General features: G+C 37.9%; 1 protein-coding gene across 2 annotated transcripts in view; it reads right to left on the bottom strand.

The window, feature by feature from the left end:
• The window catches only part of RAB2A (RAB2A, member RAS oncogene family), a 45,846-nt gene that overhangs the window by 15,329 nt on the left and 15,111 nt on the right, over window positions 1-15,406 (bottom strand). The window contains exons 5-7 of one of the 2 annotated variants that reach the window (XM_061996100.1): window positions 6,221-6,303; window positions 4,312-4,404; window positions 286-397 (exon numbers count right to left, since the gene is read on the bottom strand). In XM_061996100.1, the coding sequence (XP_061852084.1) occupies window positions 286-397; window positions 4,312-4,404; window positions 6,221-6,303 (288 nt within the window). Of the gene's footprint in view, window positions 1-285; window positions 398-4,311; window positions 4,405-6,220; window positions 6,304-13,398; window positions 14,603-14,725; window positions 14,910-15,406 lie in introns of those variants that run through there. The other variant, XM_061996102.1, reaches the window with a different exon arrangement.

Raw genomic sequence — 15,406 nt, 5'->3', positions numbered from 1 at the left:
GATTTCAGGGAAGACAGAAGTAGTCAGTTCTCTGATCAAATATAAAAAAAAAATCCAAACAGGATTGCTAATGATTAGAGGGATGCTAATGATTAGAGTCTCCACAATGCAATAAGTGCTATGCAATCCAATACAATGTAGACATTGTCTTTCTCATCATGTAAATTAAAGAGTAGTTAATTCAAGTTAAAGAATCCAAAACCTAGACAAATAGTATCTACACAAATAACAAAGTGCAATTGAATGCCACAGTTTTATTGAAATATCAGTGTTCAGCAAAGTTACCTCCTCTACATTGGACGCAGTTTTGGCAGATGTCTCCATAAAGATAAGACCATGCTCTCGTGCAAATGCTTCACCTTCCTCTTTCTTGACTTCTCGTCTAGATTCTAAATCACTGATAGACAGAAAAAATAAAGGGTTAGTTCCATGGTATAACCCATCCTTGTTCTTCAGAGACCTGCTTATAAGTCAAGAGTCCTCATTAGAACTTAATGTACATATGAAAATCTATCCAAGCCCTTATATAAAGTAGAATTATTGTAAGCCTTGCACTTACAGTATATGGAATAGCCACAGGCATCACTCTTGCTTGAGCTGACACAGATCTTAACAAACACTTATGGAATTACTTTTAACAGGATGCATGTATTTATCTTGCTGTTTCTTAAATGCTAACTTTAGGCATTGTCATTTTAGGTAAACACCACTCTTTTCTAGTGCAATGTGATCTATCAATCCAGTCTGTAAAAATCAACTGATAGGGAAGTTTTGGAAACAATTTCTTAATAATTTCTTTAAAAATAAAGTTTATCTTTTCTACTCAATAGCAAAACATCATATACAGTCAGTTACAGTTCTGATAAAAAGACTTTAAAGCAAAAATAAGTTCAATAAGTACATTAGCTTTTCTCTCTCAACAACTTAGCATTTAGGTTTTGAAACTCCAGGTCTGGCCCTCAACTGCAGAATTTAAAGTGACTGTTACTCTTTCATGTTTCCTTCTTTCCAAGCAGTTTAGATATAAGTTTAATATTACACAAGAAACTGAAGAAAAAGACCATCTTGGACTTGATAACTAATGACAAATGCACTCCTTTAAGTCATATAGACACGTAAGTATTTTCCTCTTACTTTTAAAAGCTTCTTTAGGGACACGAATTTCACAGTTAATCCTTTTTAAGTACATTACATCTTGAGCAATAAACATAAGGAAAAACCATTTTACTGTGAGGGTGAGGGAGCCATGGCACAGGCTGCCCAAGGCAGGGTGTGGAGTCTCCTTCTCTGGAGATTTTCAAAACCTTCCTGGACATGTTCTTGTGTGACCTGATCTAGGTGAACCTGCTTTGTCAGAGGGGTTGGACTAGATCATCTCTAAAGGTCCCTTCCAACCCCTGCCATTCTATGAATATTACACTTATACATAAACAATAGATACAACATATGTATTTAAATAAAGTTTCATTTCAATTGTGCATGTAAATCTATCTTCTCAGATACACATTTTTAAACCAAACAGCATACAAATACAGCCGTTTCATTTGCAGCCAGAATACCAATAAAAAGTATCATACTGAGCTTCAGTGCTGCCATCCTTGTAATTACACATATATTAAAAACAAACGATACTCACTGTAGCATCTATTCTGCAGCAAAGCAGTTTTGTTTTAATTTTTACAGTTACACACTAGTTCAGATGAGTTATAGAGTCAGCACACCATTTAAACATGGAGTACTTGAAAACAAGGTAACAAGAAATGTCTTCTCAAAACAATTCTAAAGTTGCCCATTATATGCCCACTCTCAGTATCTCAGCCTTAGGCTTAGGATACCATAACAAGGTATTCATTCTCATGTCCTGAAGTGGCTATCTGACATAGTATTTTTGAACTGGAGCAATATCTTTATTTGCTACTGCCACACTACTCTCAAAATATCTTTTTTAAAGCCTTGGCTCACTACAGTGTTATCTCCATGACAGAATAGAAATAAACAATTTTTTTTACTTGAAACAGTGTAGCTGCATTGAAAACTGCAGTGATAACTCAGTCAAAACTCACTACTGATATCTAAGCATATTCTTGAAGAGCTTTAACTGCTTCTACTAACTACAGTTGTCTTCCACTCTCCATTCCAGTAACTCGAAGCATTTGGTCTTACTAGATCCATATAGCTATGTTTTGTTCTGGAAAGAAGATTAAGTACAGTGTCATGTTTTAACACCTGCATTTGTATTGTTTTTTAAAAAAGGCTATTATATTTCAGATTATGTTATCAACACTTCAGATCTATCAGCAGGTACTACAAACTTCTATCAAGTGCACTTTTGGGACTCATAAGAACAAAACATATTCCTTCAAAAATATGCTAGTACACACATTCTTCCTTCCATCCATCTTCAGTTGTATGCCCTACCATAAGAACTTCTGTAACACACTTTCAGCATAATGCAATATAACTGAAGGAGTTTTCTTCCTGCCCTCCTCTTTGAAGCTTGAAAATGATCCCCTTTAAAAAGCTTTTTAAATAACTTTTACTTCATGTGACACTTCAATCTGTAACTTAAAATATGTAATTTAAGTGTATTTATTGTTCGAAAAAAATCTTTCTATAACTGGGAATGACTGAGTTAGCTGCAAGTAGCATGTTATAATGTACAATCATGTGGCATAGTCTGCATCAACAGATGCAAGAGAAAAATTTAGTTTAACAGCTGAGACGAATCAGGAATAGTTACCGTCATCAATTAAGTAGACAAATGTACATAATGCTTCTCTGAAGTGAACAGTACACTTCACTGTTTCTCTCAGGGCCATATTTTTACTCACATAAGCATAAAAACAGTTGGTTTGGGACATGACAGGCTTACCAATGCTTCATTTAATGAAAGGGATCATGTTTTTATACTCATGTGTGAAGCCTATTATAGAATGGTAGGAGTTGGAAGGGACCTTTAGAGATCCTCTAGTCCAAGCCCAATGCAGAAGCAGGTTCACCTAGATCAGGTCACATAGGAACATGTCCAGGCGGGTCATATCCAAGCAGGGGATAAGCCTATGCTTATCACATTCCTCAGTTAAAAAGAACATGGTTAGTAATTTTCCAGATTATGTATAAAGATATGGACAAGCTTCAAAATCACTTAATGCTTAACATGTTTTTTAGCAGGTGGTAGAGGGTGGGGAAGGGACAAGAAGAAAGTAAGAGGTGAACAGGCCAGAGTAACAAAACCAGACTCTTTACCCCAAGGTTTTTTCTCAGTAGTACCTAAGAAATGATTTGGCTGTTCATTAAATATTAAGGGACAAACCTATACACCATTAGTTCAACTGGCATCTTTACCTTCAAGAATTGCTAAGGCACAGAGACAAGTTAAGGTCAATTAAGTAAAGGCCCATAACTAATGCATTATTAAATTATGAGATGGTATTTGGAAAGTATCTTACATCCAGCAAAATTACAATCTAGACATGAAGCCCCAGTTCATGGGGTCAAGCGCTAGAAAAATTACAGATAAACTTAATGTAGTCACTGATATGTTTTTATAAAGACCTTCAATACAGATCAAGGACCCTCAATACTGACCAAGTCTCAGCATCAGTAGAGAACTGGTTTAGAATTTTGGGCAGTCTAGCTAATGAGAAGACCAAGTAAATAACTTTTTACAAATTGGGTAACATACTTCCAAACTTTCCATTCTATTTTCATTACCCAGAGCCTAAGAGCAGCCTGAATTTACCAACAAATGGTGAAAAAGCATTCTTTGCCCCCAACCCCAGCTAAAACATACAGAATATGCAATGAGCTTAAAATTCAGCAACAGCTCATATAACCATTGAGGTATGCACTTTTTAAGTGAATCCTGCTTTTTTTTTCAAATGACATTTTCCCTGCTGTGATTCTTAACCAAAACCTAAAGTACTTTAGAACACTTAAAATTAGGAGTCATATTCTCTTAGTAAGGGAGAGATCTAGGTGCTTCTAAACTGCTAATTCCAGCTGCAAAAATAATCTAATAAAAAAAAAAATCAATATACCTCATGACTTCATGCATTCACAGTCAATTCTTTTAAAATAGTTACTTCTAAAAAAAAGTACTCAGAACATAAGATAGTTGATCCACCTGTGCTGCACATTATATTAGTCTAATTTGAAAAGGAGAAGGTTTAGATTCATCATAGTACTATGTCTTGTGACTGAAAATAATTTTGTTAGTATATTGCCTACAAATAAGAAAACACAGAAGCTGAAATCAAGACAAGTCAAATTTTTACCTGACACAAAAATCATTACTGGTTAAAATTTTACCTTTTATTTCCAATAAGCATTATAACCATGTTGGAATTGGAATGCTGACGAGCGTCTTCTAACCAAGTTGTCAAGTGGTTGAAAGTGTCCCTCCTAAGTATGGAAGAGAATGACAATTAAAAGCTGTATTTCAAGAAATCTCTTTCCTTTCTGTTAGTCAGCTTCTGTATTTGAGTAAATAACACATGCTCAAGGGATAAAAGATAGTAATCCTTTTGTGAGAGGGAGAATAGGTGAACAAAACTTTAGTGAACAAGGGGCACTAATGAATTCTGGCCAAAAAGTAACTGAAAACATGTTCACTATAACCAAGATGATCAGGGGACTGGAACATCTTTCATATGAGGAAAGGCTGCAGGAACTGAGGCTGTTTAGTCTGGAGGAGATTGAGGGGAGATCTTATTAACATTTATAAATATCTAAATGGTGGGTGTCAGGAGGTTGGGGCATCCCTTTTTGCTCTTGAACCCAGCAACAGGACATGGGGTAAAATACACTTGGGATGAAGCTGGAACACAAATAGTTCCACTTAAATATAAGAAAAAGGCTATTTTACTGTGAGGGTGACGGAGCAGTGGCACAGGCTGTCCAGAGGGGTTGTGGAGTCTCCTTCCTTGGAGGTCTTCAAGACCCATCTGAACATGTTCTTATGCAACCTGATCTAGGTGAACCTGCTCCTGCAGGGGGGTTTGACTAGATGATCTCTAAAGGTCCCTTCCAACCCCTACCACTCTACGATTCTAATGAGGAAAGAGGATTCTTATAGCTGCAAAAATCCATAATTTTATATACACATAAAATCTGCTGAATGGAACTTTCAAAGCACCTAAAAAGCCTCAACCAGTTTAAACAGAACAAATAATAACATGCTCATACAGTAATGTTTGTTCTACTGAACTGAAAAAATGGTTGACAATTTTCTGTGAGTTCAGGCACATGAATTAATTCTTAATTCTGTGAATTAAGGCACATGAATATGGCATGTTACAGACTTCACAGAATGTATACACTAAATATTAAATCAAATACTTGTAAAGTTGTTTAAGATTTCACAAGAATAAAATAATTTACTTATGAACCAAAGATTAATTTACTGGAAATCCAACTAAAATAATATAATGTTCCCCAATACTTAAACAGGGAACAAAAGGAAAAATATCTAGAAAATCTCTACAAGAAGTTGTTCCTTAATTCAGCAATGAGACTCAATCTCCCCAAAGGGGGCCAAGAACTCTAATAGGATTTTGGAACCTGCACCTTCTCATAAACCAGCCACAGTACCCACAATTTGGCAGATAATAAGATTTATAGAGATTTTATTCAATACAGCAGAAAAACTTTTAGTCACACCTGAACAGATGCTGCAAAAAAGAAAAAAAAACAAAAAACCCACAAGATTTTTCTGAATCTCACAAACACAATGATAGAAATTTCCTGGTATTTTTACATAACCAAACTTTGATGACGTTTTCCTACTTTGCTCCTTTGTAGAATGGCATTTCAGTAAAAAAAAAAAAAAAATCTGCTATAATCAAAGAAAAATTGTAGCTCATGGTAATAAAAACACTAGGAATGAACTCAGGAAATGTCTTAAGGCTTTCTCAGTAAAGGTAATAACAGAGGTTTATGGCTAAATAGTTTATAAAAATATTTTGTTTCATTCTGAGACTTTATGCATACTTTTTTCTTAACCACTACACAGAGAAAATTGGAAGTACATAGGTTACACCTTAAATTTTGAGCATTTAAGGAAAGTTGACAAAACATAAGATTCCAAACATCTATACAAAAAACCCAGACTAAATTAGATATTTAACATTGCTATATACTGTAACACAATTCTACAGAGACATATAATTTTAAGTCAGTTAATTTTAAGCCATATAATTTTAAGCCTCAGTGTTCTCACCTTGTAATGTCATACACTAGTAAAGCCCCTGCTGCCCCTCTGTAGTATGACCTTGTTATGGAACGGAAGGACTCCTGCCCTGCCTGTAGAAGAAAAAGTTTTATTATTTCATACCTCAAATTCATTTTTTTTAAGCTGAAAATCACAAACTTTGAATTACAGAATCATAGTATGCTACTTTTGGGAGGATGAGGACAAGGAGCATGGAAAGGAATCGGAGAGGGGACTAAGTCTCTAACATTAGCAAGAGAAAGCACATAAGGAGAAGACATCAACTACAGCAGAGTGCTGCTCAAGAAAGGGGGGAAAAAAAAAAAAAAATCGGAACAAGACCTCTAAACCTTTTTTGGCAATCCCTGACAAACCAATTTACTGAATGGCTTCACAATACATGAATCATTATTAGAGCACAGAATGGACTCCTAGCAACTAAGCTCTGAAGACAAATTTGAAAGGAAGCAAATAACCCAGAGCTCCACATTTGAATTCAATAACCCGCTCCCTGGGGCAGCTGTTGACACTAGAATAAATAAAGCCCATTGTAAATAAATGATGAATGACATCTTTACGCCCACCATCTGCTGGTGTAAAGGTTGTTGGAAGGCCAAGGATGCAGATTTTATCCGTTATATCATAAACCGCAGCCAGCTTTCAACAGTCTTCAGATGGAATTTTTTCAGTAATCATTTTATTATGAAAAACAGAAAATGACTCTGAATTCAATTTTACACAATTCTGCTCCACAGTTGATCAATTTTGTCTGCATTTGATAAATAATGCTTGTAAAACAGCTACAGGATGCAAGAGTCTTCTTCATATGCACTGGTGAAAAACTTCTGAGTTCATACCTAAATTATATACTTCTCACAGAAAAGTATTCTGTAAAAATCTCAGCACTTAAAAGAATATGTTCAAAGGAACACAGCCCTGAAGATAAATATTAATGGTTGCAGACCTTGAGTTCCTCATGCTCATGTTTTTCAGAAGTGCTAACTGATTGTTAAAAAGAAACATTTAATCCTAATATTTAGAACCAATAGACACCTTAGCAGAACTCAAATATAACACAGAACAAAAATAAGAAATAACAGTAATGCTGGGAAAAAAACCCTATATGCACCAAGACAGTTATATGCAGAACTACAGGACATCACCCTGCCTTAAAACTATGAAAAGCAAGAATGAAATATTTATCAAACATAAGTTACCTACAAAATTACTGTACACAGAACTTCTCACAGTTACTGTATTTTTCTTAATGTAAAATCTTCTTGAATTCAAGAACTCAATCTAGATTCAATCACTGAACAAGAACAGTGGCACGAGTTTGGTATGTTCAGTCTCTGCAGCAAGCATCCTTATCTTCCAGAATAATCAGTTTCTTCAGTTTAAGACCACACTTCATTATAGCCATTCCAGTAGGAAAAAAGTTACAAGACAGACAATACATTTAACAGTTTCAACACAATGAGAATACACTAGCATATGCACTTGGCTAAGAGTTCAAGTGCATCATTATATAAAGGAATAGAATGCTTTAGAATGACAGCTATTTCGCATGTACAAACTCTAGCTCAGGCAAAGTTGCCTACAGGAATCAGCAAATGATCAGCATAATGAACAGGTCTTAACGTGTATCCTCTGTCTTCAGAGGAAAAGGTGCTAACTCTGAAGTGAGCAGTTATCATGAAAAGGTATGAATTTCTGACAAACAAGCGATGTTTTAAGTGCTAAGTTACATTCTTTTTGTCTGTTTTCTGGACTATAAGCTTTTACAGTTCATATCATATTGGTCAACTAAACTTTCTGATGTCAGAGACATATAATCATAGCTCTCAGGAGTTACAGGTCTTCAAAATAGTACAAAAATCTTCATCCCTGCATGAACTGTAGAACTGCACAGGCTTATATCCCATGTGCTTCTCTCACTATACCTCAGTATAGAGACTAAAATGGAATTTCAAAATAATGATGCAAGCAGAACATCAGTCACCTTAGGTCATTAATATACATAGTGACTAAAGCATCAGTGCAAGCTCCAGTGTTCTTTTAGAGCCATGTAACTGTGATGCCATTGACACAGTATCTGTGGCACATTTGAGAAAAGACTCCAAGGGTTACTATTCCTATAGAAAGTCTTGGTGTAATTTCCTAGGATGTTGTGTAGTCACGTAGATGTCAGTTGCAAAATATAAAGGGAAGTCTTTGCCATCAAAAAATGCTCTCAGCAAGTTCCTTAAGTGCTTATTTTTGATTCTATAAAGTGGGAAAAAATAAAAAGAACCATAATGCATCACAAGGAAATGGTTAGATAATGAAATAGCATCCACAGCAGCACATCTTCCTTGAAAACAGTCCACTGTTTCACTGAATTCTCTATTCTCAATGCTGAAAAACTTGGTAAGTTTCTTCAAAGACAAAGTTATCTGAGTACATCCCAGCAGGCCTTCAGCATCCAAGTTTACTAATATTTTTTGTTGGGAGTTAACTATAGTATACATCTACATCAAACTACAATGCACCAAAAGTTAGCAGCTCTAGACTCCTTCACTTTTAAAAGGAGTGTATATGTGTAGTATGTTCAAACTCATGGCAGAACATCTCCTTCACATTAGGAATTATTACTCATCTAAACTTGTTTATACTTTCATAAGCTGTATAGAAAATGAAAAAGATATCTAAGAAAATGCCAACTCATATAAATGTCACATCACCTGTGACAAGTGCCTGTTAGGAACTACTTTGCAAAGTTAATTCCTGGAACAAAATGTTCCAGAGAGGAGCAATACATACCTTTGAAGATAGCTTTGAATGTTATAAATAAACATATTTTTTTTTTAGTTTATTTTAATCCCATAACAATTTGTTTATACAAATGCACCAATCTTTCCTGCAATCATGCTTCTACTCCAGAAAATAATTTTAAGATGATGTACTAGCATGTAGTACAAAGAATACACACAAAAGTATTACAAAAACAGAAAAAAACCCCTGCTGCTTTCCAGCAAAGATGTTCCTGAACAAAAACAGAACTAAAGACACTTAGAAAAAGGAATCTGTAACAATTTAAGAAAGTGTCAGAATTTATATGGAGAATTTAACCAACTTACACATTGGTTCAGAATACTCCTATCAGCATCCTAATAAGAACTGAAAGTTTCCCCAAGGATGAAACTGTACATATGTCTAAATACACATGCACATATGCACATATGCCTTTTCTTCTGTTGTTGAATGCACGCCATTTAGACACTCAAAGCAATTCCCAGCACATTATAGAACTGAAAGCACTAGCCCTCTATTATTAAAAGCACTCTTATGATTTATTTCAGAGCATAATTATATTTGAAACTTTTAGGTTTTAACTAGCTACCCTCAGTAAAACGGGAGTTCCACTATGAACAAAAGGAAGTGATTTGCCCTCCTTTCAGTTAAGGCCTTGGCCTAAGAAACAGCTTGCTCTATTATTGTAGAAAGCCACAGAAAAACTGACAAGAAGTCAATAACCAGTCAGAAAATAAAATACTAATAATATAGTATTTCAATATCCAAATAAAATTAAGCACATGACAAACAAAGGTTTGTGAAAACTAAGCTAGGCATATCCAGTTACCTTAACTTACTAAGAGTGCCATCATAGATGTGAGCAGCAACTTAGCTACTCAGAGGTTCAGATGATGATCCTGTTATACAAACTGCAATAGGAATGACTATTAAATGGACAACTTCCCCCAATCCATGAATCCAGAAATAAAAAACCATATGCTCGCATATGCATCAAACAGTCTGTGAACTGATGATCCAACTTGTTTCAAGAATTCAGTTCTCTGCAAGTTGTTGATGTTACTTCACAGTAGTATCAGAGAGCCATAAGCACTGTAGTCATCGTAACTTCAGCTCTAAGATGTAGCCACATTCTTGAAGGTACAATGGTTAAAGTCAAATTAGTAAAAATACAGTAGCAGAATTCACTACTTGCTCATGAACACAAAAATACCCTGACTACCAAATCAAGTAGAAAATATCATGCAGACAATTAGTAAAGAACTCTAGGGGGTAAGAGCTATGTCCTAGCAATTATCAATATCACTAAGATTTGTTTAATGAATTAAAGGAACTTTATTTGGTTTTACTACAGCCAAAGCATTTGCAAATGCATAAAAAAATATATTTTAGGATATTTTAGGCCTTCCATCTTGCACAAACACACATTTTTGTACAAACTCTCGGCTACTAGAAAACACTGGCAATTTTATTAGAAAGCTCAATTGTATGGGAACCAATAAATTACTTCAAATTAGCTTACAAAAAAGAGAAGACAATTTCAGATATTCAGGCTCAGTCTGAATGAAACCAGTCTTAGTCTAAACAAGACTAAGGTGTTACAGAAACACAATAAGGAATAAAACCAAACATTTTAAACGTAGATTTCCATGAAATGAAGTAGAAACAGGTATCTGAAGTTACTGTTTAAATACACATGAAAAAAAATCTTACTTGTATCAATTTAATTTAGAGAACTGTCATGGTTTAAGCCCAGCCAGCAATTAAACATCACTCATCTGCTAGCTCACTCCTTCCCCCAGTGGAATGGGGAGTAGAATCAGAAGATAAAGGTAAAAAACCGTGGGCTGAGTTAAGGACAGTTTAATAGGACAACAGAAAGAGAGAATAAATACTACTAATAAAAGCATATAAAGCAAATGAGGCACAATGTAACTGCTCACCACCTGAAACCTAATGCCTAGCCAGTTCCCAAGTTGTGATCTTGCCTCCCTCCAGTCAGCTTCCTCAGTTATATACTGAACATGACATCATATGGTATTGAATATCCCTTCAGCTAGTCTGAGTCAGCTGTGCTGGCTGTGTATCATCCCAGCTTCTTGTGAAAGTTAACTCTACTCTAGCCAATCCCAAAACATTATCCACTCCTTATTCTATATCAGCCACATCATGACCAGATCCTATACATTCCAATTAATCATCACCACTTTTCCATCTTTATATAGATACACACACACAGCTTATCATTCCCTTAGTCTTTCACTACCCCTCTTCATGTGTCTGTTGAGTTCATTTAATCCATGAATTTGGGGCTCCATCTGTTCTAATAGGCTTTGGGTCAGGAGAGATGGTGTTAGATTGTTGCATGCTACATCTGGAGCCCATGACTGATCTTATTTGGCATGGTCCCTGCCCACAGTCTGTGGGGTTGAGATTGCTGGGCACCAGTTGCTGAAGCCAGTTCAAGTTCCACCACTGCTCCACTTTGCTTCATTTCATCAAAGTCCATCCTTCAGTGATTTGGGTGATTCTTACTACAATCTGAGTAACGTGGCCTATAGCAACTGTAGTAGTGATGACATACAACAGCCGGGTTATACAGCCATTAGCACCACAGAATTTAATTCACTGGCTATTTTCACACTGAACCTAATCTTCCTGAGGCACACATCAAACTTCCCCATTCTTTTGCATCACCCAACAAGTGCACTCAGGTCCCTGAGCAAAAGCAGTCCCATAGATAGGTATGAGTCTACCTCTGCCTGAGACAGGATTAATCCAGACTCTCGTCTTGATGTGCATGACAGGGACTTTACCTCCTATACAGTACATGCAACTTCTGACTGGACAGGGCCCAGTTGGCTAGCAGATTCTCTAGTGTTAACTAACCAGGTGGCTTTTGCTAAAGCTGTATCCCAGTGTTTGAAGCTCCCACCACCCGTTTCCCTCAGTGTAGCTTTTAGCAGTTTGTTGTATTGTTTGATTTTCACGGAGGTTAGTGCATGATAGTGCACAGGATACATCTAGTCAGTGTCTCTGTTGTCCAGGTGTCTATGAGGTTGTTTCAGAAATTAGTCTTGCTGCCTTTTCACTGAAAGACTCATTTTTCAAGGCTCAGGATGACGTCCCACGTGCTGGCAAGGGGCACAGAATTGTTTCCAGACATCTGGTAGTTGCTTCCACTGGTGTAAGCACATGGTGCTTGTCTTGTCAGGTTTTTAGGAGTGTGATATAACTAATTCTGCGAGGCATCCACTATCGATATTTCAACCATCGTCTTCCATACCAGAGAGGTTTAAACTACCTGGTTTGCTTAACTGCAGCATATTTCACATTCAGGGATAACTTGTGCAGCCAGTATCCATGCTCAAGTCCACTCCTTGATCATGAGCCCAACTATATTTTGCATCTCCTCCCTGATGGCCTGAGGTGCCACGGGACCACCAAGCTATAAATAACTCACTCTTATGTTGCCAGTGCAGATCCACCTAGGCCCCTTCAGTCTTAAAAGCCTGATCCCCCTGATGGTTGCAGTGTTCTTCAGTGGCCCTACTCCTGAGTACATGAGCATCCACATGATATACTTGTACAACCAGTTTCTCTAGCCAGGACACAATACCTTGACACAGCGCAGCAACCCTGATAGGTTTACCTCTGCATTGGCACCTGCTTTGTTTCCATTGCTGCAACATTTGCCACCATGCATAAGTCTATAGAGTCTCACCACTGGCCATTTTCCTTGAGCAGCAATGTCTAAAGCCAGCTGGATGGCCTTCACTTCTGCAAACTGTCTCAATTCACCTTGTCCTTCAGCAGTTTCTGTGACTTGCTATGTAGGACTCCATACAGCTGCCTTCCACTTATGACACTTTCCACAGTCAAGTAGAAATGGCATCAATGAACAGGGCATGCTACCTCTTATTTTCTGTCAGTTTACTATACAGTGGGGCCTCTGCAGCATTCATCACCTCATCAGGTGATATTACTAAGTCTTTGCTTCTGGTCAGTTCATGATCACCTCCAGAATTCCTGGACAACTGGAGTTTCCTATTTGAGCCTGTTGTGTGATCAGTGCAACTAATAATACCAATAATGACACATAATACTGGGCAGCGTTTGGTAGATACTGCTCAGGGCCCAGTACAATACAGTAAGTTGTACCTTTTTGGAATAGCCACAGCATTTTCCTTTCAAATTGTCACTTTATCAGGATCCTGTAGCTGTTCAGGAGTGAAGTTCCCAGTCACTGGAGGTGAGTTCTCTAGATAGTTACCCATGTTCTCCCACAGGTCATGCCACCTGTGACTGTCCAGCCTTGGGGTAGATCTCTGGGTGATAGTCTTAGAAATTTCTGTAATCCTGAACAAAACCTGGAACACATTCAGTAGACTCAGCAACAAGAGCAAGAAAAGCATGAAAGCTTGAATGTCCCAGGGGTATTAAAGATTGCCAAAAGCTGTTGTAACTAGCCTGGAGAAAAAAGGGGAGGATGAAAGAGAAGATAGTATTCCCCATCTTCTCCATAGACTGGATGTGATTACTAATAAATTCCAAGAGAAGGCCTCTGAGGTACAAGAATGACAAGTGCCATATACAAATACCAGTTTAACTTCATGACCTGTAGTATAATCGTATCACAAGTTGACATTACCCAGTACAGAAAAATGATGGTCCTGATCCATTTCCCAGAGGTGGCATCACCACAGGGAATAAATACAGTGCATTTAAGAATTTACGCAACACTACCACGTGAACAGACTGTGACCAGTGACTATTTAACTAACACAAGAAATACATACAACAAATTTATTGTAACACACTCTGGTCAGATCTGTCATTAACCCAATCCTTTTTGCCCCATGTTAGGTGCCAAAAAGGAATGTCATGGTTTAAGCCCAACTAGAAACTAAGCACCATCTGGCTGTTCACTCAATTCTTCCCTCCAGTGAGATGGGAAGGAGAATCAGAAAGTAAAACCTTATGGGTTAAGATAAGGACAGTTCAATATGACAACACAAGGAGAGAAGAAATAACAACAACATTATTAAAAGAGTTGTTGTGTTTCAAGCCAAGCCAGCAACGAAGCCCCATGTTGCCACTAGCTCCCCCTCCCCATGCCTCCCATAGGATGAGAGGGAAAATAGGAAAAGAAAATCAAAACTCATGGGTTAAGGACAAGTGTAGTAACAAAAATATAATAACGGTAAGAAGAATAAAGAATAATAATAGTAAAGAGAAACAAAACCCAAGGAAAAAACAAACCCAAACAAGTGATGCACAATGCAATAGTTCACCACCTGCTGGCCAGAGCCTGAGCACTTTAAGATCTCCTTTGTGGGCTCAGCTCCCTGCCCCTAGTATCTCTACCTCCTCCCCCTCAACAGCACAGAAAACAGGGAACGGGGCGGGGGGTTATGGTCAGTCCCTCACAGGCGGTCTCTGCCACTTCTTTCTTCTCAGAGGAGGAAGACTCCTTACATTCTTCCCCGGCTCCAACACAGGGGCCCTCCCATGGGATACAGTCCTTAACAAAGCTCTCCAGTGTGAGTCCTTCCCTGGGGTTGCAGCTCCTCACAAACTCCTCTCTGTGGGTCTCCCCTGCAGCAACACAGCTTCAGGCATATTCTGCTAAAATGCCACCTCCCCACAGAGCCACAGCCACTCCAGGCACAGCCACCCCCTCTGCTGTGGGGTCCTCCATGAGTTGCCGGCAGATCTCACCTCCACCATTCCCCTCCACAGGCTGCAGATGGACAGCTGCCATTACACCATGGGATGTAGGGAAGTCTCTGCTCCAGCACACCTCCTCCTTTCTTCTTACTGATCTTGGGATCCGCACAGTCACTTCTCTCTTCCAACTCTTTCTACCACCTCCCAGAAAAGAACAATCATCATCTTCTGGCTTCTGTTTAAAACATGATTGTGGAAGTATGCAATTGGCTCAGCCTCAGAGGTGGGTCTGACTTAGAGCAGGGGAAAGTTTTGAGCAACTTCTTACAGAGGCCACCATTACAGGCCCTTCCACGTTGCTAGAAATGGGTCCACATAAATTCCATAACATGAGTACATAAAACAAGGGATGCACAATGCAATTGCTTAGCACTAAAAACCAATGCCCAATCTGTTTCCAAGCTGTGAACTCCTCCATCCCTGGCCAGCTCCCTCAGCCTATCTACTGAGCATGACATCATACGGTATTTAATATCCCCTTCACAAGTCAGCTGTCCTGGCTGTGTCCCCTCATAGCTTGTGAAAACTAACTATCCTAGCCAAACTCAGGACAAGAGCATAAATAGTATTAGTATCAACACTGATCTCTGCCTCTGCAGTGCCTCAAAGACCTTAAATTCCCTCTTTGAACTACTACTTATTTTTGCTTATCAACAATGACTTGTTAGTAAC

The sequence above is a fragment of the Colius striatus genome, chromosome 4 (assembly GCF_028858725.1).
Source record: "Colius striatus isolate bColStr4 chromosome 4, bColStr4.1.hap1, whole genome shotgun sequence".
NCBI classification, from domain to species: Eukaryota; Metazoa; Chordata; class Aves; order Coliiformes; family Coliidae; genus Colius; species Colius striatus.
The sequence above is the reverse complement of the archived record's forward strand: the minus strand, read 5'-3'. Positions and strand labels throughout refer to the sequence as shown.